This window comes from Macaca fascicularis, chromosome 2 (genome assembly GCF_037993035.2).
Source record: "Macaca fascicularis isolate 582-1 chromosome 2, T2T-MFA8v1.1".
NCBI lineage: Eukaryota > Metazoa > Chordata > Mammalia > Primates > Cercopithecidae > Macaca > Macaca fascicularis.
This window is the reverse complement of record NC_088376.1, coordinates 42,354,863-42,382,638: the sequence shown is the minus strand read 5'-3', so window position 1 is coordinate 42,382,638 and position 27,776 is coordinate 42,354,863. Positions and strand designations below refer to the sequence as shown.

Sequence of the window (27,776 nt, the reverse complement as noted above, 5' to 3'; positions counted from 1 at the left end):
CCTCGCTAAGCGGGGAGGGGCGACCGCTACAATGGATCCTCCCGCAGGCTTTGTGCGCGCTCGGAATCCAGCTGTCGCCGCCCCGCAGAGCCCCCTGTCCCCGAAGGGCGCTCATTTCCGGGCCGCCCACCACCCGCGTAGCACCGGCAGCCGCTGTCCCGGCAGAGTCTCCAGCCGTCCCGCCCGCTCGTGGCCAACTGGCTCCAGTCACTCCGCGAAATGCCCGTCGACTTCACTGGGTACTGGAAGATGTTGGCCAACGAGAATTTCGAAGAGTACCTGCGCGCGCTGGGTAAGCGCTGCCCGCTGCGCCCTGGGTGCCCGGCCGAGCAGCTCCGGGCCGCTCCCTAGAGCCCTACCGAGCCGCCGCCTGCCTGCCTCCGCCCCGGCGAGCCGCGGTCCGGTACCCCCGGACGCTAGAAAGGGCGTCTTCGGCCACTGCTCCCGTGGCGGCCCCTAGGCTGCGGATTGGAGAATTTGGGGTTGTTAGGTTAACCGGTGGCAAATGTCTGCTTTTTGGCCCTGGACGTGGGTAATTTCATTAGTAAATCTGTGGCTTGGTTTGCTAGTTTTTGTTTTTAAACGGCTGACATAAGAGCAGAAAACTTTGTTGGGGGCGGCGCGGGGAGGCACAGGCAGACCGTGCGCAGAGACAGCGCAAAGCCAGCGGGAACCCTAACAGTGTTTGCGGGCGGAGGGGGCTCCTGGGGTTCCGCTACCTTGGGAACGGTTCTCTTGAGTTTTCCTGCCAACTCTCTGCCGCTCGCTCTCCCCGCTCCCCACCCGCAGACGTCAATGTGGCCTTGCGCAAAATCGCCAACTTGCTGAAGCCAGACAAAGAGATCGTGCAGGACGGTGACCATATGATCATCCGCACGCTGAGCACTTTTAGGAACTACATCATGGACTTCCAGGTTGGGAAGGAGTTTGAGGAGGATCTGACAGGCATAGATGACCGCAAGTGCATGGTGAGGATTCGCGTGCACCCAGTGTCTCCTGCCCAGGGGGCCTGACCAAGGGCTGGGCTAGCTCATCCGAGAGGGGGCAAGGGCCTGAGGGACTGAAAACACTTCCCCCTCTCAGCCCCCATGGTGGGCAGCACCAACTCATGAAGCATCCTGCTCTATCTGCACTGGAAGGTGATGGTTATGAAGGCTGCCATGTGCTGTGTCTCCACTGCGTTCAGGCACTCTGCCCGGTGCTTTATGCACATGACTTCACCTAAGCCTCACACAGCCTTTGAGGGAGATATGAATATGCCCATTTTATAGATGAAGAAACAGTCTCAAAGAGATGAAGTAACATGTCCAGAGTAGCACAGCTAGGGAGGGGCTGGAGTTCAAAGCAGGTCTGTTGATGCTGTTCTCTGGCTGGCTATGGGCTGGTGGAGGGTAAAAGGAAAGAAAGGAGGAAAGAAAAAAGAAACACAAGTAACCCCTTTGAAGTATAAACTTTCAATATGACCTAGTGTGAAGTCACTCCAGGAAGCTGGGGGCACCTTGATCTCTGCTGGAAGCCCTCTGATCTGCCCATCCTTGCCCCGGAGCTGGGATTTGGCTGCTGGCCATCCCCTTCCCCACCCTGTCATCCAGTGCCTGCTGAGCATTCTTTGAACTTTACGGCTGACACCTAGTCAGTAAGTCAGTGCCCCTCCAGCCCAGGCCAGAGGAAACAGCAGTGGGGGAAGGGGGAGGGCCAAGACCTCCCTCCCACAAGGGTGAGAAGCTCCTGACCCAGGACGTTGCAATTAGTACTGCCACAGCAGACTCCGGAAGGCCAGCCCCAGGCCTCCATCAGCATTATCTGGTTGCTGGGAGGTCAAGGTACTCTTGTTCTCCTTTTTATAGTCTTGGGTTCAGAACTGGCTTATGTTGATCCCAGGAGCCGCCTTGCTTATTGATGGGGTCCTCACCCATCCCCTCCCACCATTTTCAAGGGTCTTTACCGCTGGTCTGCTGTGTGTCCAGCACTGTGCTAGTCATCTTACAGCACAGCACAGTGAGGGAGGGATAAGTAACCCCATGTTATGCAGTGACTGAGGTTCAGAGAGAGGAAGAGACTTGTAAGAGATGAGACTTGAGCCCTGGGCCTTCTGATGTTGAAGCCCACACTCCTGCTTTCTGCCAGCTTCTCTGCTGGTAGTCTGTGCAGAAACAAGATAGCTGAGGTCTGTTAGGATTGTAGTTGAAGGGATGCCCATGTCTGGGAATAGGTGTCTGGAGCCTGGATGACTCATTCCCCCACCTTGTCTATTCATCTGAAGGCAGTCAGGACTGGTATCTGAGTCTGCTGTTTGGAATGATAGGAAAGAGGGGGTAGTCAGCAGGGAGTGGCCTTGGAAGGACCACTAATGGGAGAAAGCACCAATGTTGTAGGGAAATGTCAGGTTGTGCCTTTAAAAATCTCAAGGACTCTTGAGAAAGGAAAGACTCACAATAGGAAAGGAGACCTTCAGATGGGATCTGCCTCTCTCATTACTGCCTAAGACCTGCTCCCTGGCACACCTCATAGAACTTTGCCCCTTAAGAATAATCCTTACCCCACTCACTATTGTGGAACTCACAGATCACATCGAACCTTTATTTTGGGTCACCACAAATCTGGCATGTGCTGGCTTGTACTAATTATCTTTGCTCTTTCCTTCCTTTCCTCATCCTTTAACGCATGAAACATTTATTGATCACCTAATAATACTAGCAAATATAGTACTCATCAAGTGCTTACTGTCATGCCAGATGCTATTCAAACGTTACATTAGCTGACTTAATCTTCACAACACCCTTTCCAGTCTCATTTTACAGATAAGAAAACCATGGCAAGATTTCTTGCTATGTGACCTTGGGGAAGTGCAGAGGGAGGATTTGAGTTAACCACTGCACTGAACATACTGCTTCCCTCACAGGCTGGTCACCACGGCAGGCACAGGACAGCAGAGCATGTCACAGGCCCTGATGTCCAGGAACGCAAAGTCTTTGCAGTGGAGGCAGGCACACCAACACTCAACACAGTGTGGCAAAGAGAAGCACAGGGTGCGAGGGAGGGGATTGGGACTACCCAGAGAAGGGGATCCCAGAAGGATTTCTGGAAGATGTGACTTCTGTGCTTCATTTTAAATAAAGCAGGGAGGTTGAAGGGAGGGTTTTGGATACAAAGGAAAGGACAAGGGCCACCTTTTCTTCTCAATACAGCATCAGCGTCAATCAAGCATCAAGCAGTAGTTGAGCAGACTGTGGAGATTCAGCCACTGGATGAATCCAGTGAAACTGGTCTGGGATGCATGGTTACTGTCACTGCCTCAGGACTCAGGGATGCCCACTCTCAAGTAAACAGCCATTCACTCACCTGTTGTGGCCTGTTGGGAGATGGAACAGCCCCTCTGCTCTGCTCTAGCCTTCCTCTAGCCCCATGCAGTGCAGAAAAGCCCTTCCCTGTGGGCTGCCTGCTGGGTGGTGTGCTGCTTTGGACTGCCGGAAGGACATGGCTGGATGGGGGTAGGATGATAGAATTAGAGTGGCTGTCAGGCCTGAGACTTGTTAATGGAGGGGAGCTGGGTGCCCAGAGGCCACCAGCTGAGCTCTCTGAGGGCTGCCAGGGGTCCTGGACAAGGTGGTTGCCAAAGATAACTTTCACTGCTACCCCCCTCTGCCTCACACACTGGGTACCCACAAGCCAGGAGCAGTGGCCCACAGGAGTTTGTTCCCAGCATATTACAGGAGTCCCGTTCTCACTTGGGATCGGTCATTCATCTCTTTCTTCCATTCCTCTCTGGACGCCACAAGCATCCCATGGTGCTTCCACTATCTTTGCAACCCCTGTGTCAATGAGTCAAATCACACACGATTCCTGCCCTCATGGAGTTCAGTGTAAGGGGGAGGCGGCCTGAAGCAGCCAATCATGATGTAGTGGACACTGTGCTGATACAGGCAGAGAAGCACTCCCTGCTTGGTCTGAGAGGTCAGGGAAGGCTCCCACAGGAAGTGGAATCTGAACTGTGGCTTAAAGGATAGACAGGAAGTAGCCAGGCAAACAGAAAGGGGTTGAAAGAAAGGCCAAAGCCAAGACCCTGCGCTTGGCCCTGGGGTCACAGAGGCAACAAGGCCTTCTGGACACCCAGGCCAGTGGAGGAGACAGGCACATCTTCAGGCCATTACAGCCCAATGGATGATGGGAGCATGGTGGGCTGGGGAGCACACAGCTGGGAGTAGGAAAGCAGTGGTCAGGGAAAGTCCCAGAGGAGGTGACAGCTGAGAGGGGCCTTAAAGGACTAATTAGGGCAGATGTGGAGAAAAGGATAAGAGCTTTTCGGTAAGCAGGAGCCACATGTACAAAGGCCCGGGGTCAGAAAAGCCTGGCTGGGAGGGAGTTTCTGAGGTGAGAGAGGGGCTGTCCGCAAAGACTTCAGCATGGCTGGAGTGTGAGATGCGGCTGGGAGAGAAGAGAGCCAGGAGAACCCGGCAGGGAGACTTGATGTGACCCTGACAGGCGTCTGTGAGTCCTTGCTGGGAGAGGTGTGACCAGGCTGACATCCCTCCCCAAAGGGCAGAGGCTCTCACTGGCTCAGAGATCTCTGATCCTGCCTCTTTTCCATGGGAACCTTATCTGTATTCTAGAACTGCAGCCAGAGGGTGAAGCCCAGCCTGCAGATGTGTTTTGTTTGGCCTGTACAATGTTTGAAAAACTTCAGAGTCAGTTGCCAATAACTGCCAAAGATTATAAGATTTCACAGAAAAATCCATGTTTCTGGCTGTTCTTAACAAAAACAACAAGAAAAAGAAGGGCCCTGGAAACACTGGGCACCCGTTTATTCCTGCACTGCGTGGACCCCTGGAATATGCTGCAGCTGCTCCCTCTAGATGTTACATTTCCTAGTTTACCCCAGTCTTCAGCCCATCCTGTTACCTGAAGTCAAGGATCAAATGGCCATTTGTCACTGTCTGCACTGTGGGTTCCTTTAGAGCTGTGGGTCCCAAAGCAGAGACAGCAGCAGCAGCAGCATCACAGGGAACCTCTTAGAAATACAAATTCTCTGGCCACACCCCTGGCCTACTGAATCAGACACTCCGGGAGTGGGGCCAGCTATCTGTGTTTCAATAAGCCTTCCAGGTGGTTCTGATGCAACTAAAGCTTAAGAATCACTGCTCTGGAGTAAAGAAACACACTGTGTTCCTGTATCTCTACAAAAAAAAAAAAAAAAAGGAAAAACTGTAAAATTAGGTGTAGAGGGCCATGGGCACGTAGAGGGCCAGTTTGGCCCATCACCCGAGTCCTGTGGACATTGCAATCCATGCCCAGAACCACCTGAAATAGCTCTGTGCTCTCTCCCCAGGTGGAGGGGTGGAGGGACTCAGTTCTGGGCGGGTCTGCATCACTAGGCTCACATTTCCAGTCTGATCTAATCAGATGTTATGGGACCACAAACAGCAGGCGCTATTTTGGTAGAGATATATAAAGTCTGGGCTCAGCTGAGCAGACACAGGGCTTTTCTCCATTGCTTCCTTGCATGCCTTTGTCCATAAAAATGTGCGATCAGGCCCAGCGAGGAAGCAGCAGCATTTGTTGAATATAGCACATATGTGCTTTGGCAGGGTGGGAGCTCTTGAGAAAGGGAAGGTGCTCTGACTTCAGATAGTGTTTTCTCACTCCTGAGCAAGGGAGTCCCTCAGAATGATTTGGTTCTTTGTCTCGAAGTCCCCCCAGCATGAGCAAGTTTTGTGGGAGAAGACTGAGCCTCAGCCAGGAATCACAGCCGTGAGCCTGGCTCTGCGGGGGTGGCAGAGGGGCCATGTGTCATCCCCGTGTCCAGGTCAGGTTTTTCCTGGAGGAGATGGCTTTGTTCACTCCGGGAACTGGCACCTCCCCCCGTGGCTGAAGCCTCAACTTCATATCCAGCGTTGAACTTAGGATGACCCCTCCACAGGGCCTGCCTTCTGCTCCCAGCCCTCCGCCCCTCTGTCGCTTTCTTTGTTTTTATTATAAAAGGAAAATATTCAAATAGCACAAGAAAGTATGGGTTGAAAAGGGCCCCTTCCCCCGCTTAGCCTGATTCCCACTTGGTGGATCTGTCCAGAAATCTTCCTCAGACTTGTAAGGGATCTATCTATTGATTGGGCAGTTGGTCAGTGTCTCTATCTAAAACCGAAAGAAAGAAAGGAAAAGAAAAAAGGAATCCACTTCTCTACATATTTTTTTAACTCAGTGATATTTCTTGCGCATTTTTCCATATCAGCACTTACAGATTTTCTAAGTTCTTTTTTAACCAGCTATGTTTCCTTCCCTTCCCTCCCTGGACTTCCTTACTTACATCCTTCTATTTCTCCATCCATCCATCCATCCATCTAATTATATATGGTAATACATGAAATCCTCCAGAGCACTGTTGACACTTTGGTTTAAACTCTTGCCAGGTTTCTGATCCTATTCTTGACCCATTAAAGATATTTTTTGATTTGTTAAAAAGAAAACACACACACAATGCCACTGGCTAAATTAACTCCCTGGGCTGCAGCACGGAGAATGCCGTTGGATTTGGGAGCCTCTGAGAGCTGCCCCTGCCCAGATCAGGCACCTGGCATTCAGCTGGGCCCTTTCCAGGCTAGAAACACAGGATCTCTTTCATGTCTTAGCTAAAGTTCTCCGACCTTTGAAATCGGTGTCAGCAGCGTGCTTTTGAGGATTACAAAAAGAAGAATTAAAGCAACCCAAATAAAATTCACAAAGTAGCTTTCAAAAATCACACTGCTTTGTTGGGTTTTGGGTTTTGTTAGGCAGGAACAAAGGAAAATAACATGTACTAAATCTTTACTAAGTGCCATGCCTGCCCCAATTGCTTTTTGTACTTTTTCTCCTTTGGTCCCCACAACAAATGCTGTTCAGTAAGTATCATTATACTCATTTCACAGATGCGAATCTGAGGCTCAAAGAAGTGAAGTGCCTTTTTAGCCCAAGGTCACCCTTGGGCTAGCTGGTGGCAGAGGAAGAATTCTAATTAGTCTGTTTATAAAGCTCTCTACCCCAAGGTCTCCCACAGAGCTTTGCTGAAGGCCAGCACCTCAGTTCCTTATTTTGAGCCTTCTCACAGTCTGAAGGTAAACCCAGGCAGTTTTGACAAGGCCTAGAATGAGTGAAAGGAGCACTGGTATTAGAGTCAGAACATCTATTTGAATTCTTCTCAATTATCTGACAGCGACCTTAAATGATTAGACACACTGCCTTTGTTTTCATATCTGCAAAATGGGCATCATAATTGCTGCTCAGCGTGTCTCACAAAGCAAAGCTGAGGACCATAGGGATAGTGCTGGGCACAGGGGCTTAGGAAGCCACAATACTATGTGCAGAACAGGTCCAGGGCCTGTGATACCCGAGACGGAGGGGCATGGCATAATCACTTATGATGGCCAGGTGTTTACTGAATGAATTACAGCTGTTTGTTTTTCTGACCAACATTGCTTCTCCACCCTCCACCCAAGAGAAGCACCGTTTTCTTTATGGTGGGAATTACTCCTTCTCAACCTTTTGGGTCCTGGTGGGACTGCAAATCATAGTACACTGTCTTTTCTGGGACGAGCACCTTCTGCCAGAGTGATCACAGTGCCCCATGGCCTGTCACATACTTGTGTATGTGACCCAAGCTGGGCCAGTCACCATTTCCTGGGAGTTAATTTAGGAACCCTGAGAGACAGGTGAGTTCTATTCCCTTAAAGGTTGATGAGCTGTTACGATGTAAGCTTCGAGTTCTCTGAGGCCAGTCCCCTTACCCCGCCTTCTTTGGCTGCATGGAAAAATCCAATTGAAGGAAAATAAACGATGAGGCCAATAGAGACAGAGACAATGCAACATTAGAGGGTTACTAGAGTTCCTGACACACCATTCCTAGATTTACCATGTACTTTAACCAATACATTTTTTTCTTTCCCCCTAAGCTATGTGAATTGGTTTCCTGTCACTTGCATCTGAAAACATCCTAAGACATTCAAACTCCAGAGATCAAGCATTAAGGCCCACATGTTAGAGTAGTAGTTCTCAAATTTGAGCATGCCTTACCCCTAGAGTTTCTCATTCTGAAAGTCTGGGTTGAGGCTTGAGAACTTGTTTTTCTAACAGGTTCCCAGATGATGCTGATGCTGTTGGTTCAAGGACCATGCTTTTGGTAACTACTAACAAAGAAAAACAAGGAAGCCGGCTGGCCTGTGCCTAGTTTCCTGTGATTTTTCTCATCATGATTCAATGTAATAAACCTGTGCTGGGGTAAAAGGTGCCTAGTTCTAGGGGATGAATGAGAATAGGTAGGTGGAGCTCCATTCCAGGATCAGGGTAGTGGGGGATGAAGACTGCCTGGGGACAGTGGTTTGCAACTGAGGGTCCAAGTAAGTGATACCAATAGTGTTTGCAGCTGGACACGTGTGAGGTGCAACAGAGCAATTAGGAGCTTTGACTTTGAGATGGACCTGGATTTGAATCCTGGTTCCGCCGTCCAGCTGTTTCCTTGGCAAGGGTACTTCATCCCTCCGAGCTTCAATGTGCTCATTTGTAAAAGGAGCTAAGGGTAATACCCACCTAATGGAGTTATGTGATAATTAAATGTGGTAATGAATTATTTCCATTTCCTGTTGCTGTGTAACAAACCACTCTGAAACTTAGTACCCTAACGCAACAATATTTGTTTTGCTCACAAATCTGCAATTTGGGCAGGGCGCAGTGGGGATGCCTTGTCCCTGCTGCCTGCCGTGCCAGTGGGGAGGTAGAGGATCCACTTTACAGATGGCTAGCCCACACTCACTCTCTGCTGGCTGCCTGGGCTTCCTCACAACGTGGCAGGTAGTTTCCAAGAACGCAAGCACCATAGGGTGCCAGCTACCTTTAATACAGGGATTAATAAGTTCTTCCTTTCTTCCTTCCTCTTGCCACCCTTTCCCTCTTTCTTCCCTCTGTCATTCCTGAACTGAGGGTCCAAGGATAGCATAGGAGTGCTCTGGGAAAGAATGGTATAAACAAGATGGGTGTGAAGGTGGGGATGGCATGGAACCCAGGCTCCAAAACCTACCTTTGCCAGCTTTACAGTGGAACTGGCCCTGCACTCAGAAAATGAAAATAATAATAATAATAATCTTCTCATAATGTGCAATAAATCAGAAAATCATCTTACTCTTTGACTCAGGGATCCCACTTATGGGATTATGTTCCAGGAAAATCATTCTATTTGTACAAAAGTATCTGTTAGTCACTCTGTGATAGTAATTCTCAACAACCCACATAAGCATAACCACTATCTCAGGGCCTACTATGTGGTAGGCCCTGTCCTGTCACTTTCTGTTTATTTAATCTCCTAACAGTCCTGGATAGGAGGTGCCACTCTCCCATTTTACAGACATGGAGCCAAAAGTCCTGCCCAGATTCACATTACTGGTTAACCCCAGACTTGTGATCTGACTTCGGATGCCTCTGATTCTACTTTGTATGGTTTATAGAACAGGCTATCTCCTGCTGCTATACCTAAATATCAAATAACTATGGGTGGTTAGAAAGACTGTGGCTTTTTAATTGCATAGACCACTACGTAGCCATGTAAATGATCACTATGAAGATAAATGAAAACTTTTTATAGGCATTCAGTCACCAAGTTTCATAGATTCTGCTTCTTAACGTCTCTTCCTGTTTTTCTTCATTCCCACTGCTCTGAATATCTCATGCCAGTAATAATAATAACAATTAACATCTCTCATGCTTACTATGTGCCAGGCTCAGCGCTTTCCATGGATTATTTCATTTAATTACTGCAGTATCTTCACGTTGATCTCCATTTTACCATGCTCAACACTTCAGCCCATCCCTCCCTTTTTAAAAAGGGAATCTGATCATGCTACTCCCCAACTCAAAATTCCCAAGGGCTTCCCAGTGCTGATGGGTAAAAGCCAGATGGCACGCAGGCTCTTCAGATCATGGCCCTGCCTGTCTCTCCCTCACTCCTTATGCTTGGCCCCATCCCGCCATTTGTCGGAGCCTTCACTTGCCATCCTCTTTGCATCCCTCTACTCACTTCCCTGAAGTATTTCTTTGCCTCTTCCTCTGGGAGGAGAATTACCCACTGGTCAAGACCCTGCCCAGGCTTATCTGCTCTGTTCATCCCATCCTGATTCCCCATCCCACCACCATGCCCTTCCTTTGCCTTGCAGCCTCTCCAGGTGCTGCTTTTAGGGCACCTGTGATGCTAGTTAATGTGTCTGAGATTCTACACAGCAGCAGCCACACCGTCATGGGCTCAGTGGTCTCCAATGTGTTCATTAAATGAATGTTAAGTGAAAATAGCAGAACCTCAGAAATCTAAATGTAGTCATTGACCGTATCACTGCAAGATGCAATTGCCATTTAATAATAGCTCATGTTTGTTAGGTATTCCATGTGCCAAAAATTCTTCTAAGCACTTTCCATGCATTAATTCTTTTAATCCTCACAATAATTCTATGATAAAGATGCCAAAATTCTTCCTATATTATACATGAAGGAAATGACTCAGTCTGACAGAGCTGTAACTGGTTCGACTCCAGAGCTAGACCAGCCGGACCAGCCCAGACTGTCATCGTTGGGATCTCGTTTCTCTCCCTTACAAAGTGGGTGGCCTTATGCAAGTTACTTCACTTCTCTGTGACTTTACTTGTCTGTGAAGTGGGGATAATTATGAAATAGGGGATACCTGCTTTGTGGTGAGGATTAGGTGAACGGTGTGTGAGAAGACCCACCGTGCCACTGCCCCATCAGTATGAGCTGTTATTATTCATCCTCTCACACTGATCTGTGACCTCCAGAAGACCAATTCTGGGGGTGGTCACATGTATGAAGGGATACCTGGCAAACCAGAGAAGAGCTAGCAGGATTATGAGGGTGGAGGCTGGCCTAAAAAGGCACCTGCCCCTCCACACTCACAGGGAACAGGGAACAAACTGGACTAGGCCAAGAGTGGACAGGAATTATTGCTTACTGAGCATTTTGTGTGTGCTGCACTGACATAGGTCCTTGAAACCCCTTGTTTCATTTCATCTGGATGGCTCTGCTCTGTGGCTGGGCTCACTAGCCTCATTTTGCAGATGAGGAAGTGAAGGCTCAGAGAGGTGGAGTAAATTGCTTTGGTCACCCAGCAAGAAAGAGGTAGGAACCTGCAGTTCAGGTCTGCCTCTACCCAAGGCTATCACTGGGTCCCTCCTGAATGCCCAGCTTGGCAGTCAGGCATCTGTCCCATGGCTGGGCCAGACCAGGCCCACAGCCTACCAGGTGATATTCAATGACCATAATATTCATGCCAGCAAAATGTTCACATGGGAACATTAGGCAGACCATGGGCTCAGAGCTGGGCAGAGGGGATTTAAACCATGTCTTATACTGTTCCTAGTTGCGCACCTTTGAGTATAGAGCCTAAGCACTCTGAGCCCTAGAGACTCAGGGTCAAATCACTCTGATGGCTGGCCCCTTTCTATAAGGCTTACCTGTGAGGAAGAAACAGCCACATTGCCTGGAGAAAGCGTGGTGTTCAATGCAAGAGTGCCACCAGAATGTTTTCTGCTATTCATTCATTCAACAAATGGCAATGCACATTTTCTCTGCCACGGATTCTAACATGGGGGCTGGTGTCCTGCAGTGAATAAGAGGATCCCAGACCCCAAGGAGTTCTTCGTCAAGAGATCCTGACATGCTCACTCTTCCCTGGTTACCTGGTTACTGATCTAGCCCCTCTTATCTTCTGGGAGCCATTTATTTCTATTTGCCTTGAAATATATATATACACACACATATATATATATATATACACACACACATATATATATATATACATATATATATACACACACACATATATATATACACATATATATATATATATACACACATATATATATACACATACACACACACACACACACACACACACACACACATATATAAAATAAAGGCCAGAGATTCCCATGGAAGGGGTGAGGCCTTCAGTGCCCCTCCTAAGCACTCTCTGACAGGATGTCCCCTCTCTAATTCTTATTCTCCCACCCTACTCCCCATTTCCACCCCCCTGCCTGTGCTGATGGAACTGATAACACACCAACTCCTTGTACTGGCCCCAGGTAGCAGATCCAGCACTGGCTACGCTGGATTTTCCATGGCACCAGGTTTGACCAGCTGGAGCATGAAGACATACTGTGAGGAAGAAGAGAGGCTGTGAGCAATCTCCTCAGTAAATTCTGGGTTGGAGGTACAGGGTCAGCCTTCATGGGGAGGGTCATCCACAAGTTAAGCTGGGCAAAACCTATGTAGAAGCTTCCCTCATGCAGCCCCTGCTGTCCCTGATTTTCCTGCAACTGCCTGTGCTTGTTCCCTTTGCCTGGGACTCCCTTGTTCCTTTTTTCCTCTTTCCACTCTTTTTTTTTTCTTTTTTTTTTTTTTTTTTTTTTGAGACAGAGTTTCACTCTTGTTTTCCAGGCTGGAGTGCAATTGCATGATCTCAGCTCGCTGCAACCTCTGCCTCCCAGGTTCAAGCAATTCTCCTGCCTCAGCATCCCAAGTAGCTGGGATTACAGGGACGTGCCACCACGCCCAGCTAATTTTGTATTTTTGGTAGAGACAGGGTTTCACCATGTTGGTCTGGGTGGTCTCAAACTCCTGACCTCAGGTGATCCATCCACCTCAGCCTCCCAAAGTGCTGGGATTACAGGTGTGAGCCACTGCGCCTGGCTCCTCTTTCCACTCCTTGCTAACTCCCGTGGTGTTTTCTGGCATCACTTCCAGCATTACTTCTAGCCTTACCTCTTCCAGGAAGCCTTCCCTGATGGGCCTCTGTCTCTACCTTTTAGAGGCTGTCGAGTTGCCTTCTGACTTCCATAACCTCCAGCACTTGTCTACCAGCACTTACCATTCTGCTGGAATTCTCTCTGTCTTCTTACCTTCTTCTCAGATAGTCTGTGAGCCCTCAAGAGCAGGCCATTCACCTTACTTCCCTCTCTCCAGCACCCACAGCTGGTGCACTGGAGGCGTGAAACTCATGATTGCTGAATGTTGTTCCCTTGCACAGAACCACGTGGCGAATTCCTATTGCTCAGTCAAGGGTCAGTTTAAATCAGGGAACTGCAGAGCACAGTCATCAAGAGCATGAGCTCTAGAGTCGAATCTCATCTCCCCACTTCATGGTTGGGTGAAATTCAGGCCTCAGTCTCCACATTTGTAAAATGATGAGTAGCATACCTGTTGTAGGAGGTTGTCAGGAGTCAACTGGTATGACACATACTTTGCCTCGTACCCTGCCCAGCACATAATGAGTACTCAACACATGTTGTTATGATGTTGATGATGGTGACTGATAATGACAGCAATGCTATGACTCCCACCAGGGAGCCTTCCCTGACCCCCCAGGCTGGGTCGGGGGCCGTCACCCACCCCAGCGTATAGCACAGCGGTGTCATTGCCTTCTCTCCAGGCTGAGCTACCCCATGGCAGAGCTTCTGTCCATCCCAGCCTTAGGGCCACCCTAAGTGCTAGGTCCCTGGGATGAATGAGTGTAGTTCCACAGGGCCCTGTGACCTTCTCCAGTCCTCTTCCCACCTCCTTATCCAGAACCTTGGCCTTGAGCACTCCAATGGTTTAAATTGACTCTAGGAACTTTCCGAATTGTTTAAGGAAAAATAACTATAACATGTCAAGGTTATTAGTCTTAACATTTTCTCATTTTGTTTGTCTTAAGAATTGTATTATTTGCTGTTAGCTTTTTCATGGTATTAGAATTGCATTCTTTCATGCTCACAAAAGCCTTGTGGCTATACTATTTATAGTGGTTGCTTTGAACATCTATTATGTCTCTAATTACTTGTTCACATTTTAAGGCCTTATTAATTTAGTTTTAGTCTGCTTTTAGAGTGAAACTGGCTTTTCCTCTTGAATGTGCTGAGTTTAGATTATTCCAGCCCCCCAGGAATGGACCAGAGAAGAGGAGCCACTACCCACCCATTCACCAGCCTGGCCTCAGGGGCAGCTCATGGACTTTTTAGCCAGAGAGAACTGGGTTCAAGTTATGGCTCAAGCCCTAACCCCTTGGTGATGGGCTGGTTATTTATAGAAGCCTAATTTTTGTCTGCTGTAAAGCTTGAAGATTTAGTGAAACATTGTGGAAAGCTCCCAGCACAGTACCTGGCACCTGGCAGGTTCTCTGTTGTCTCCCCTACTTTTCCCTCCTGATCACTTATTTAACACAAGCACCAGATGCTGAAAACCCTCTAATTGTCCCAGGAACACACATAGCCTCAAAAGGAGAAGCACACTTTCAAATCAAACTCCAGGATTTGCATCTTTTAGCAATTTACTTTATGCAAAGAAAGTATCTACTCACTGTCTGGTTTTGAAATTTTACCCCAAATCTAAAGAGCATGGGTTTTGGAGTCAGACCTGTGTCAGTCCTGGCTCTGGCCTTTGCAGGCAGTATCATCATGGGCAAAGCTTCACCTCTTATAACCTGGCTCTGGAACCACAGAGACAACAGAATTCAGTCCCAGCCCTCCAGAGGAGGATCCGTAAACAGAGGGACTACTAGGGCCGGGTGGAGGGCTGTGAGTGATCCATCATCCCCTGCTCTTGAGAGTGGGGTTTTGGCATGGGAGTGTTAATGAATGTCACAAGTTTCTTGATACCAAATAGAGTTCCCACCATTTGCAGGTCATAGCAGCTCACTGCCAAGAGATGGTTCCATTTAGTGGGAATTGTCTGGCACTCCCAGTGTGAGTCACCTGAGTGGGGCAAGTGGGCCTTGAAACATCCCTGGGAGACACCCACTCAGGCTGCCTGTGGGAGCTGGGCTTTTTGTGTCACTGTCCCATGCAGCAGTGACAGCTGGGGTTTCTAAGTGGTCAGAGGAGCTGGGAAATGGCTTCTGAGGTAAAAGTCCCTTGTCCTAGTGGTACAAAGCTGTCTTCATTCATTTGTTGGCACATGTCTCTCTGGGTAAACTGCTGGCAAGGCCAAGGTGATGGGGGTTATCATTAGTTTTTAATAGAAAAGTTAGATTGGCTTCACTTTCCAACCGGCGTCCCTGGTTCCAGCCCATTTGCAGACTTTTGGGTGATGTATGGGATGAAAATTTCTGGTGAGGAGGTGAGCTGAAAATGGCCATCCCTCCTCCTTACTCTTGGATTATCTGGGCCTCATTTCTAAGGTGGTCCCAAAGCCCATATGGGGGTTGGGAGAAGCAGCATTGTCTAGCCCCCTTGGTTTGTACCCATGTTCACCCCATCCCCACAGCCACCTGCCTTTTCTGTGGGACTTGAAAAGCATCAGGAATATATTCCTACCTGAAATTCTTCCATTAGACCCTGATTAATTGGATTAATCTAGGAAGCCAGATTAAATGACCATTTAATGACCCTTTCAGATCTGGCTGAATCCTTGTCCCCAAACGTTCACTGCTCCTGATCTAGCAAAGATCGCTGGCTGCTGACTTCAGAGGGAGGTCGTGGAATAAGTTATTGGGTCCTGGGAAAGTTGTTTTCATAAGTTCCACTTTGTGTCACAAGAAAATGAATTACCATTGTTTGTTAGGCTTTCATCTTCCAACATCACTTACTTCCTTTTCCATGTCATTGGTTTTTAAGTGATAGTCCCCCTCCTTGGCTCCACACCTCCTTTTTCTGTTCTTATGACAAATCAGATTCTCTTTGAAATAACTAGTTTATTCCCACAAGATAAAAAGCTTAAAATGAAAAATCCAGTCCCACCAAAAGGGAACATGGGGAGAGTGGGAGAATGAAATCACATTGCTGAGCCATCCCAGCTGTCAATGGGGAGTCTTCAAACAGATCTTCTGCTTAAACAAAGACCAGTTAACATATAAAGGAAGCAGGCATCCTGGTGCTCAGCAGGCAGCCCCTGCAGGTCTCCTCATGGATCTGAGTATCCTGGAAAGAGAAGGAGCTTCCAAAACTTTGGCCATGTTGAATAGCATGTCAATCACTGCTTCACAAATCTCCAACTCTTTTAAAAAAAAAAAAAAAAAAAAAAAGGCTTTCATTGTTGTTCAACATTGACAAGCAAACCCATCTTTATCTAAGCTCTGGGCATCATGGTTACCATTACCTAGTGCCTCCTACATGCCAGCCCTATGCATTTTCTGTTTATTTTCTCGAATCCTCAGAACAACCTGGTAAAGTAGGTGCTTTGTTTATCTAATACCATGTAACAAACCACCCCAAAACTTAATACTTTAAAACAACAACCATATAATTCTCATGATTCTGTTGGTTAATTGCGCAGTTCAGCTGCCTGTGGCTTTGTTCAGCTGAAAGCTCAGTTGGGGCGCCTCAACTCTTCTCCAAGTGGCTTCTCTCCCATCCTCCAGGGCTTCCCCTTGTGGCCTTCCTCTTTGGCAGAGTAGCCTGGACTGCCTTAAAATATAGCAGCTGGGTTTCAAGAGGGGAGGGTTCCAAGAGGACAAGCCCCCAGCATGCAAGTGTTTATAAAGGCACTGCTTCCATCATGCTTGTTCATGTCCCACTAGCCAGAGCAAGTCACGTGGCCAAACCAAGGTGATGTAGGAGGAGACTTCACAGGGGTTTGAATATCATGTGACTCGGGAGTCACCAGTGGAAGAATCTACCACAGTAGGTATCGTTTAGCCTTCTTTTGCAATTGAGGGCACTGAGACTCCGAAAGGTTAATCCAGTTGCCCAATGTCATCCAACATAGTCGGGAACAGAGGACCCAGCTCTATCTGATACCGTGTTCTTTGCTGCCGATACTAGGTCAAGCTGATATAGGGTGAAGTGGTATAGTAGGAAGTGGGCAGGGACCAGGAGCCAAGTATAAATGGGAAGAGAGCTTCCAGGATTCTTTAACCCAGAGGACAGCCTGACCAATTCCCTGGCCCACCTGCCCTCCTGGATGGTTCTACCCAACAGCACAGGCAGCAAAGACAGGCACTGAACACATGCTTCAGGCCACAGTCTGGGTTTTTCAGTCTGATATTCTGGCCCCATCTCCCCACCACCCCCAACAACCTAGTTCCTCCTCTCCTTAACTCCAGGATAGTCATCTACAGCACCGACTGTTGTCATTTCTCCCTCATCATCTCCTACCCTTGCATCCTTATTCACTCTGCCTAGAATGCCCCTCCCATTTGTAGAAACTCCTTTGAGGCCATGACAGCCTGGGCACTTCTCTGTGGGGACCTCTTTATAGGCAGAAACCTTTAAGACCTCTTTCTGACTCCCAGCACCCATACCCCCACAATGGCTGGAATGAACTTAATGGTGTTCCTCCAGGAGACTGCTCAGAGTCTTAGCACAATGTCCATGTGTTTTTCTGCAGCCCCCAAAGATTTTAGCCACCATCTCCTGGGCACCTGGCAGGTGCCCTGCCCTAGATTGGGAAACAAGTGGGCACCAAGTCATGCAAAGCCCATGTTCCAGCCCAGATTCTTTCTCTCATTTACTAGGTGACCAGAGAAAGGCATGGAACCTCTCTGAGCTCAGCCACCCCTCTACATCCAATACAAACAAGAATAATCTCTGCTTTGTCCAACTCACCCAGTATCAGAGTCAACAGAAGCTTGGGGTTAAGAAAGGCTTCCTTGGAGACTGATGTAGCATGCATGTGATAGGGATCCTTCCCTTTAAGAGGCCTGGTTTGTAGGGCTCTCAGAAAGGCTCCTCTGCACCCCAACAGGCTTCTATTCTCTCTATCCCTCAAGCTGTCAAGCTGCCTGAAATTCTGCCATCTGTCATTCTTTTGGGCTAAGGTATTGTTATTGTTTATATCCAGATGGCCCCTGTTAAAAGATGCCAGCGATCTGGAAATGGTGACACAGTAGCCCCAGGAGCAAAAGCCGGCTTTACCATTAATAAACATCTCTCTCATGGTCATTCTCTGACCCTGGTGTTGGAAGGTAAATAGGTGTGAGCTTTCTGGAGATAAAGCTGGCAATACTCATCAAAAGCTTTTCAAATATGCACACTCTTTGATGCAACAATTCCTCCTCTGGAAATTTCTTCCAAGGGAACAATGTGTTCAAAACTGTGTATACAAAGAAGTCTTAGTTATAGTAGCACAGAATTATAAATAAATAACTTAAATGTCCAAAATAGGTAATTGGCTAAATAACAGTACGTATGTATAATCAAATACTATCAGGGACTGTTTCATGGGCCTGTGACCAAGGCAGTCCATCATGGCCCTGGGCTCAGAAGGCCCCTCACTTGGTTTAATGCTCTGCTGTCACCAGCTTAAAATTCTTAATGATTTTGAGCAAATGACCCCTCATTTTCATTTTGTGGTGGGCCACACACACACTGTGTAGCTACTTCCTAGAATATTATGTAGCAATTAAAATAATACTTATGGAGAATATTTGTTGAGATAGGAAATTGCTTCAATTAAATGAAGAAATGAGGATACAAAACTATAAATGATGCAATTCTAATTTTGTATAAAACAGAAACATGTAGATAGATAGAAAAAAAAGAGTGGATGGAAATTTACCATATATTGTAATATACACAATGTTAGAGCAATTATCTTCTTTTTTTTTTTTTTTTTTTTTTAAGACAGAACTTTGCTCTTGTTGCCCAGGCTGGAGTGCAATGACATGATCTTGGCTCACTGCAACCTCCATCTCCCGGGTTCAAGCAATTCTCCTGCCTTAGCTTCCCAAGTAGCTGGAATTACAGGCATGCATCACCATGCCCAGCTAATTTTGTATTTCCAGTAGAGAAGTAGAGATGGGGTTTTACCCTGTTGGTCAGGCTGGTCTCGAACTCCTGACCTCAGGTGATCCACACGCCTCGGCCTCCCAAAGTGCTAGGATTACAGGTATGAGCCACCACGCCTGGCCTAGAGCAATCATCTCTAAATAAACAAAACTACATGTATCATTTTTATTACTATTTTCTTCTTTAGTGTTTTTTTTTAAAAAATTTTCCAATACAAAGACTATGACTATATTTCCTGACTAATATTTCCAGAAGAGGCAAAAATGTATATCATAGCTGAAAACAAGCAATTGTCTCTTGTGCCTCTGAGTGAATCTGGAGCCCTTCTTATGCACAGTAGCCTCCTGGATTCAACACACAAAGAGAAGATCAGTTGATGAGGAAACCAAGTGTTCTTAGAGCTTCTTGAAGCTGAGGACTGATTTCTGGGTCCCCACTTCCCTCTACAGGCCTGGCATGGAAGGAGCACGGATAAGTGAATGGGCGTCCTGTCTTATTTATGGCATGAGGTCGTGAGTAGTCCTTACCCATGACATGTCTCACCACACGTTAACCACACGATGTTTTGCCTTCTCTCTGGCCTGGGACTAGACTGTGCCCTGAGTGAATTTCTGGATCAGGGAGAGGATCTGCCCCCCAAGTCCTTTTATGCCCCATTTCTCTCTGGAGCAGAGGCCAGACTTATTCCTATGCAAAGCTGGGGGAGCACATGTGGCTCCACCTGCCTCCCTAGTGCATGTGTCTCATTGCAGGCTTCACCCCAACAGCAGGGGGCAGTAGTGATCAGCAGGCCAGGACGGAGGCCTGGGGTGGGGAGGTCCTCCTGCGGGGAGTGGCCCCACTACCGCCACACCCATCTCCCATAAGTCTCCTCTCCCAAATCCTTTATCAGGCTGTTACTGACTGTCCTGACTCAACTGAGCATGGCAGGGAACACAAGGATCCTAGAACGTTAGCTCTCTACATCCAAGGCCTGAGTTAATGTCCCTGTGTGACAGATGTGAGCACAGGGGCGCTGAGAAGGGATGGATTTGCTGAGAGCCACACAGTGAGCGAGGGGCAAACAGAGTGCTGAGCACTACTGTGGGGAGGCCGGGCTCATAACAGAACTGCCCCATATGGGATGGCTATTCAAAAGAAGGTGGGCAGCCCCAAATATGAGCGATGCCCACTGCGCTTTCTCTGTGCCCATGTCTGTGACATGTGTCTCAGTCTAGGGCACACTCATGGCTATGCTGGGGTGGCAGGATCACCTTGCCTCTGAACTCCAACACTTTTTTCAGCCCCGTGTTGCTGGGTGGACCTTTCCTGCTCCACTAAGACTGAAATCTCCCCAGGACACGGGCTGGGCCTCCTCCTCCTGCCTGTCTTCCCTTTAGCTTGCCCAGCACATGGCAAGGCTCGCAGTGCTCAGGGAAGATGTGGGGGCCCAAATGTGGGGGGTAGAGGGTGTCACAGTGCTCATCTGTGCTCTGCCAAGCCCAGGCTGGGCTGTGGGATCTTCCTCCCCTTCCTCCTCAGTTCCCTGGTGCCCTCCTGATGAGCTCCTGAGCGTACTTCCTGCTGTCCCACCTCGGGCCTTCACCCCGTGATAGGCCACTGGGAACTTTTCTCCACAGTGCCTCCTTTCCTCTCCTTCAGCTCCATTCTTCTCCCCTTAGGGCCCAGCCCTAGGAAATCCCACTTCCTGGACTCTCACCTGGGCTCCCACAGCCTCTGGTCGGTAACCCTGGTGACCCTGAACCCTTCAAGAAACAATTTAGTCTATTGGGGTGGGGGCCTTCAGAGCCCTACAGATCTGTGTTCAGACCTGGCTCTTCCACTGAACAACATGGGTGAACTTGGCAAGTCCCTGAACCTGATCTGTGAAAAGGAGATGCTAATCCACGCTCACGTGGACAGGCATGAGGCTTCAGAGACAGCACAGAGACTGCCCGGCAGAGCAGGCAGGCAGCTAACAGCTGCCATTTGTACCTTCACTGGGTTATTGATATCTAAGGTCATTCTCCCTGTAAGATGAAGAGCGCTTTGAGGGCAGGGATGGGGTCTTTTTGGTGTCCCAGGACTTAGCATACGTTGAAACAATGAATGGGTGAATGAAGTGTCTGGGGATGGTCAGGGTACTCTGAGAAGTCTGCCCTTCACCATAAGATTCTGGAAAACATCCTTCACCCCCCACACCTGGCTGTGCTCAGCCCTCAGGCCCTCCTCCCCACCTCAGCCCCATTCTCAGTGCTTGCAATGACAGCAACACTGCAATGACTTTTTCCCTCCTAATTACCCTTTTAAATAAAATTTATGGAGGTTTTCATAAATTTTAAAACTGATTTACACACTTTAATAAAAGCATGTGGTGGACAGGGAGTATTAGGCTGCAAATTTTCTACAATGAAATTGACATGAGCACATCCTGGATTATCAAGTTTGGGAGCTGCCCCTCCCCCAGCCCCCAGGAGCTCCCGGCTTGCCCCGGGTTGACAAATGTGTCTCTTGCTTGGCAGACAACAGTAAGCTGGGACGGAGACAAGCTCCAGTGTGTGCAGAAGGGCGAGAAGGAGGGGCGTGGCTGGACCCAGTGGATCGAAGGTGACGAGCTGCACCTGGTAGGTTCCTGGGCTGGGTCAGGCTGGGTCCCCAGAGGCCCTGGTCATTGTTGAGGTCCAGATGGACCTTGGAAGAAGGCACCATGGCTGGGCCTTGGTTCTGTTCTGAAGCTTCTCTTCCAAGGGCCTGGAAAAGATGCCTGAGTGACTTTAAAAACCAAGCAATATATTTTCAAGGTCTAGGCTGACCCAATCGCCTAATCAGAGGGAAGAGGTGAGGAGTTATATCCCTTCAGCATCAGCAGTGAGCTAAGCCCTTTTGCATTCTATAGCTCTTTCTCTTCTCTCAGAATAGGAATATGGCCCTTATTTTAGAGATGAGGACATGGGAACTCTGAAAGATTAGATTACGTGTCCAAATTGCACATCTAGAAAGTGACAGAACCAACATTTGCTCTCAAATGATGTATATATTCACCATGCCAAATCGTATAGGCCAAAGCCAAGAAGGATTCTCTAAGCTTCTCTAAGATATGATCTCAGTCTGGGTCAGCGGGAGGTGATTAGGGAGGGGAAGCGTCAAGGGGTCCTGTTGGTCAGCTCTGAGCCACAACTCTTCCTCTCAGCCAGCTCTGTCTGTAGGGTGCTGCAGAGCACTCCACCATACAGTTTAACTGTCTTTCCAAACAACTGGTTACTTAAACCAACTCTTGGGGAAAAATAAAAGCTAATGAGTATTTTTAGAGTTCCTGCCGTAAGTGTGACTCTGCTCTGGCCAATGACCAACATCTGCTTTTGTTTCAGGAGATGAGAGTGGAAGGTGTGGTCTGCAAGCAAGTATTCAAGAAGGTGCAGTGAGGCCCAGGCAGACAGCCCTGTCCCAAGGAATGAGCGGTGTGGATGTGTGGGCCAGGATCCCCCTCTTTGCACAGCATGAGGCAAAAATGTCCAGCCACCCCCAGGCATCTGTTAGCAGAGTCTGTCTCTTGGCTTTGTCTCTTTTCCTTTTCTTAAAACAAAGCCATGCCAATAAAGTGATCCATGTTCAAAACGTCTGTTTGGGGGAAGTTTCACTGCCCAATGTGCTCAGTTTTCCTCCAGGGCTTCTGAGGCCAGCTTCTCCTGGTGCCACCCATGGGCAGAGTGGATAAATTCGGCCACATGTCTTCATATTTAGTCCCAAAGTTTCACCTTTGTTTCTCTCCAGAGGCACAGGCTTGGGTCTAGAATGGGAGGTGGGAGGGTGGCCTGACATTCAATTATGTGTGTATCAAGTACGTTATGTATCTAATTGTGGCCAAAGTATAGTGAGTGCCACAAAAGCAGAAGATACCTTCCACCCTAAAGATCCAACCAACAGAGAATGTCTATACGCCAAGGAGATGCTTCATCATTATTTGTGAACAAAATGGAACTGGACATAATTTTAAGTCCAAAGCATAAAATTACTTAAACATAAGTAATTACCTATTGGATTTAATTTCAGAGATGTCATGAGATGTCACCACCCCCAGACCATCCACCCCATCTATGGGCTGGGCTGGTATAAGCCCTTTCTTTTCACTGTTGTAGATAAAGCAGAACTTACAATTCCCCTGAAAGAGAGAGAGCAGCCTCATGTTCACACTAAAGTGTAGAGGAAAGCTAGCTGCACCTTTTCATGAAGAAACACAAACAAACAGAAGGAGTGAGGATGTGAGAGATCGTGAATAGGGAAAACAACTGGAAAAGGGAAGACACATGGAAGACCGCTTTAGAGAATCTGACAATCCGCCCAGACTGTGCCCTACTCCTTGACAAGAGTTAGGAGTCAGACCAGCTGAGTAAAAATCCCAACTTCAGCACTCACAGGGCAACAGCACACTCCTCTGGACTTCACTTCTCCGGTCAGAAAACCACAAAAAGAACCTGCCTCACCTCCTGCACAGATGGGTTGTGAAACTTGTAACCCGCAAAGCACTGGACCAGTAGTTCTCAGACCTGGCTAAAGGTTAGAACCACTTGGAGAGTTTTCAAAATTCCATATGCACAGGCTACTCCCTACAATCAATTACATCTAAACGTTTCAAAATACCAGGCATTACTATGTTCACTTGTTTTTTGAGACAGTGTCTCGTTCCACTGCCCGGGCTGGAACGCGGTGGCACAATCCTGACTCGCTGCAACTTCCACCCCCCAGGCTCAAGCAATCCTCCTGCCTCAGCCTCCCAAGTAGCTGGGACTACAGGTGTGTGCCACAATGCCCGGCTAATTTTTGTATTTTTTTGTATAGATGGGGTTTCACCATGTTGGCCAGGCTAGTCTTGAACTCCTGCACTCAAGCAATCCTCCTGCCTCAGCCTTCCAGGATGCTGGGATTACAGGCATGAAGCCTTTGCACCGGCCATTACTTATGTTTTTAAGGCTCCCCCAGGTGATTTTAATATGCAACTGGAGTTGAAAACAGGTGCCCTAGACCAGTTTCAGGGTTCTCAACTGGGGGGGTCATTCAGTGCTCATTCCACCCCCAGCTCTAGAGATATTTAGTGATATCTGGAGACATATTTTATCTCACAACTTGGGTGCAGGGCACTATTAGCACCTATTGGTTAGTGGCTAAGGACACTGCTAAACATCCTGCTATGCACAGGAAAGTTCTCACAACAAATAATTATCCCACCCAAAATGTCATGATGTTAGAAACCCTGCCTCACACAAATGTAAGAAATGCTTTTTTTATTATAGGGATCATTTCCCTAGCCTGGACAAGGAAATGAAAATCCAAAATTGCATAATATTCTGTAGACCCCTGCACCGTTGTGGCCCTGGTCTCTGTCCCTGAGGTTGGAAAACTCAAAGGTAAAGAGTCTTATAAAGACCATTCATTCATCACACACATATTTAATGAAGATCTATTGTGTGCCAAGCACTGATCTTCTTGGGCATGCAGAAATGTTTGAAACACCGCAAGTTCCCATCCCATCCCAGGTATTGCAACTTCCATCACACCTCCACCCCCAGTGCATAAAAGCCTCACCCAACAGTTAAGTTCTGATGGAGGACTCAAAAGTACGGCCTTGTTAGCATAAGTGCGCACGGAATGTAGGAGTTGTGGCCCCACCCTCAGGAACCTCTGGTCCCATGGGAAGATTCAGTCCCACTCCGACTGAACAGCTTGAATACTGGGGCTGATCTTAGTGGACAGTGGGGAACCACAGGAGGTTTTTGAGCAGGAGAGTGACATGATCATCCTCTGAGCAGAATTAATCTGGCAGCCATTCTCTCAGTAGTAAGAAAAAAAAAAAAGAGTGAGGAATACCAGTTAACATAGGACAGTCACATTTAATTCAAAATTCACTTCATATGAGATTAATCTTCCCAAAGAAATACATGTAAAGTGAGAGGATTGTTTCCTATTTTACATAAATCTATAACTACAGAAACAGGCTTTTGGCTTTAATGCTGCTTTTCATTTTCTCAGCACTATCCAAAATTTGCAGAGGGCTTGCTCCTAAGTTGGCAGCAGCCTGCATCACGGAGGTTGTTCAGGCTTCTTGGTGGCGTATTAGCACCTCTCCCCTCTGGTCCAAAGCTACTGATATTCACTTCAGTTTTGGAACACTACTGCAAGTTCCACCGTTTAACCAGCACTTGGATGCCATTGTTATAGGGTATAAAAAAAGATTTTCAATTCTAATAGCACCTGATAACATAACCGGGCATTAATAAAGAAATCACTCTGTGAATTTCCAACGCGTGGCTGTGATGCCCACGAGGACTGACAAAGGATGGAGGGTGTGTATTTATCAGCTTACCTGGTACCTCTAGGCTGGAGAAGTAGAGTTAACCATATCTGACAATTCCCTGGGCCTGCCACCTTGAAAAGTACAGGATTTTTGACATTTTTGAACTGAAAGTTACCATATTTCAAAACATACTCTGAGTCTTTATTTTTTATTTATTTATTTTGAGACAGAGTGTCGCTGTGATGCCCAGGCTGGAGTGCAGTGGTGATCTTGGCTCACCGCAACCCCCGCCTCCCAGGTTCAAGCGATTTTCCCGCCTTAGCCTCCCCAGTAGCTGGGATTACAGGCGTGTGCCACCATGCACGGCTAATTTTTGTATTTTTTTGTAGAGACGGGTTTTGCTGTGTTGACCAGGCTGGTCTCAGATTCCTGGCCTGAAGTGATCTGCCTGCCTCGGCCTCCCAAAATGCGAGGATTACAGGCAGAAGCCACCGCGCCCGGCCTCTGAATCTTTGTTAATATATGTACATTATATAACTTCAAGTTTTTAAAAAATAGGACTGTCATGTGAAGTAACTCCGGCAGAATGCACTGAAGCTGAGCCCAGTGCAATAGCAGGCCCTCAATTAGGAAAGGCAGAGCGTGAAGTGGTTGAGTGTCCAAGCTCCGGAGGCACAGGGCCTGCATTAAAATCCCAGCTCTGCCGCTTCCTAGTTCTGTAAAGTTAAGGCAAGTCGTGCAAACTCTCTGTGCCTCAGTTTATTCATCTGTAAATTGAGGTTAACTACTCCTCATAGATGTTTTGTGAGGATTAAATGGATCTAATACATGCAAGCAACTTAGAGTAGATATATTTTATTTGCAAAGAGATTTGAACAGTGTCTGGCATATAACAAGCCAATTTACATGTGGGTTTTTTGTTTGTTTGCTTGTTTTGTTTTGTTTTGTTTTAATGGGCCTGAGAGGCATCTCAGGGGTGGAATCCACATGACTTTTGCCCACAGGGCATGGATAGAAACTGAAACCCAGGGAGAGCCAGGGAAACATTTAACAGAAATTTTAATGGAGGGAGATCAGTGGGTAGCCTGGCTAGGGCGGGAAGCCCCCAGACACTACCTCGGTAGCAAGGAGAGGGGCTAGGACAGGGCCTTTTTTTACCTCCCGGGGATGCAAACCCAGCTGCAGGTTCTCTGCCGCCCCTCTCTACACACACACGCGAGATATTAGTCAGGACACTGGAGCTTCTGATGCGCAGATACCATGACCCGAAATCACAGAGCTGGTGGGAGGACAGACTTCGGACCCTAAACTCCCAAGTCTCCTAAAATATTCCCTGGGCAACCTCCAAAATCTTCCCACAAGAAAAACATGACAAATTGAACCCCAAGGGCCTCTCTGGAAGCCCGAATGTATAACCTCTGTCTCAATTAACTAGGTCACGACTATTGTTCCTTTCAGGAGCAAATTAAACAGCTCAGCACTGCAATTACACCTGTGTAACTCTCCTAGCTGTTACCTGTCCATGCCAACACTGCCAGGAGAATTTCCCATGCCACCTTACCCCCACCTACAGATCTGGGTCTCTCGCAACCCTGAGTCCCCAGGGGCTTCTCCTCTTCCTCAGCCTGGCCCCACATCCCAATCTGAGCTGAGGACCTACAGGACCGAGTCAACTTACGTAGCAGGGGCTTGCTAATCATCCACTTCATGGGAATAGACTTCCCTCTCCAAGGAAGTTGGGACAAAGATAGGGATGGTTGTTCCTTTGTTTAAATATACATATATATATATATACACACACACACGCATATACATACACACACACATACATATATATATTTGATTCACTCTGAGAGGGACATTTAACAACGACATTTCCTATCCCCCCTCCAATTATCAAAATAAATTCTACCAGTACTTCAGAGACAAGTTAGGGGTCCTCCTCCCTCCAACCACCAACAGCCCACAAGATCCCCCTTGTTTGAGCGCTGAGCCTCTCAAAGGTGATCCTGGCTACGTCTACTTTCTGAAACAGGTGCCCCCAATAAAGAAATACTAGATCAGAATGACAAAAGTTGCAGATTATTTTAAGTGATTACATATAACAAATCAAATACAATGTAACATAATTAGGTGGTGCTAGTTCCAAGATAAGTATGGGACTTTAAAAATGTATGAATTCATAGTGCATCTGGGGCAGTCTGGTCCAATCATGGTGCACAGCTTACAGGCAGAGAACAACTTCATTCTGTCCCATCGCTGTCTCTCTTCAACCTTTGTGTGTAATTTCATTTGGAGATAATATCAAAGGTCGCAAAGTCTTTGATGAATGTGATGTCTGGTCCAAATAGTCCCTGCCTTCAACACTGTGTTCCCCATTGGAGGCCCTGTTTGAGATCCTAAAGTTTAACTCAGTCTTACCATCTTAGACACCTCCAGTAGTCATCAGTCCTGTTTGTGGCTGCCCACCACCTTGTGAACAACTCTCTCCCATGTTTGGGGAACTTCCTTCCAGAACTCACTTTTTCAGCTGATCTTGCAACCACGCTTCAGGCATAAGGCCGAGGTTCCCCTAATTAGATGCACCCCAGTGACAAGGTTTGGAAAGAGAGCCATGCAAGGAAGGTGAATTATGTGGATTTGATCCTTTGGAAATGGTAGCAGCAGAGGAATGGCTTTGGGATGGCACCAGTGGTGGAGCTTCTGGTTCCTGCTGTCCAGTGTCATGGGCATTATCTATGCTGGCGGCGGACACGGAGTAGTACTGCAGTGTAGATTGTATATGG

At 47.7% G+C, this 27,776-nt stretch overlaps 1 protein-coding gene across 1 annotated transcript; it reads left to right on the top strand.

Annotated features, from left to right (window-relative positions):
* The first annotated feature begins 28 nt into the window (after positions 1-28).
* On the top strand, positions 29-22,316 carry RBP1 (retinol binding protein 1). Its single transcript, XM_005545919.4, is given in 5 exon segments — positions 29-163; positions 166-292; positions 790-968; positions 21,224-21,325; positions 22,070-22,316. Coding segments are annotated over 5 exon segments (594 nt in total). The 5' UTR covers positions 29-31; the 3' UTR covers positions 22,124-22,316.
* Positions 22,317-27,776: the final 5,460 nt, after the last annotated feature.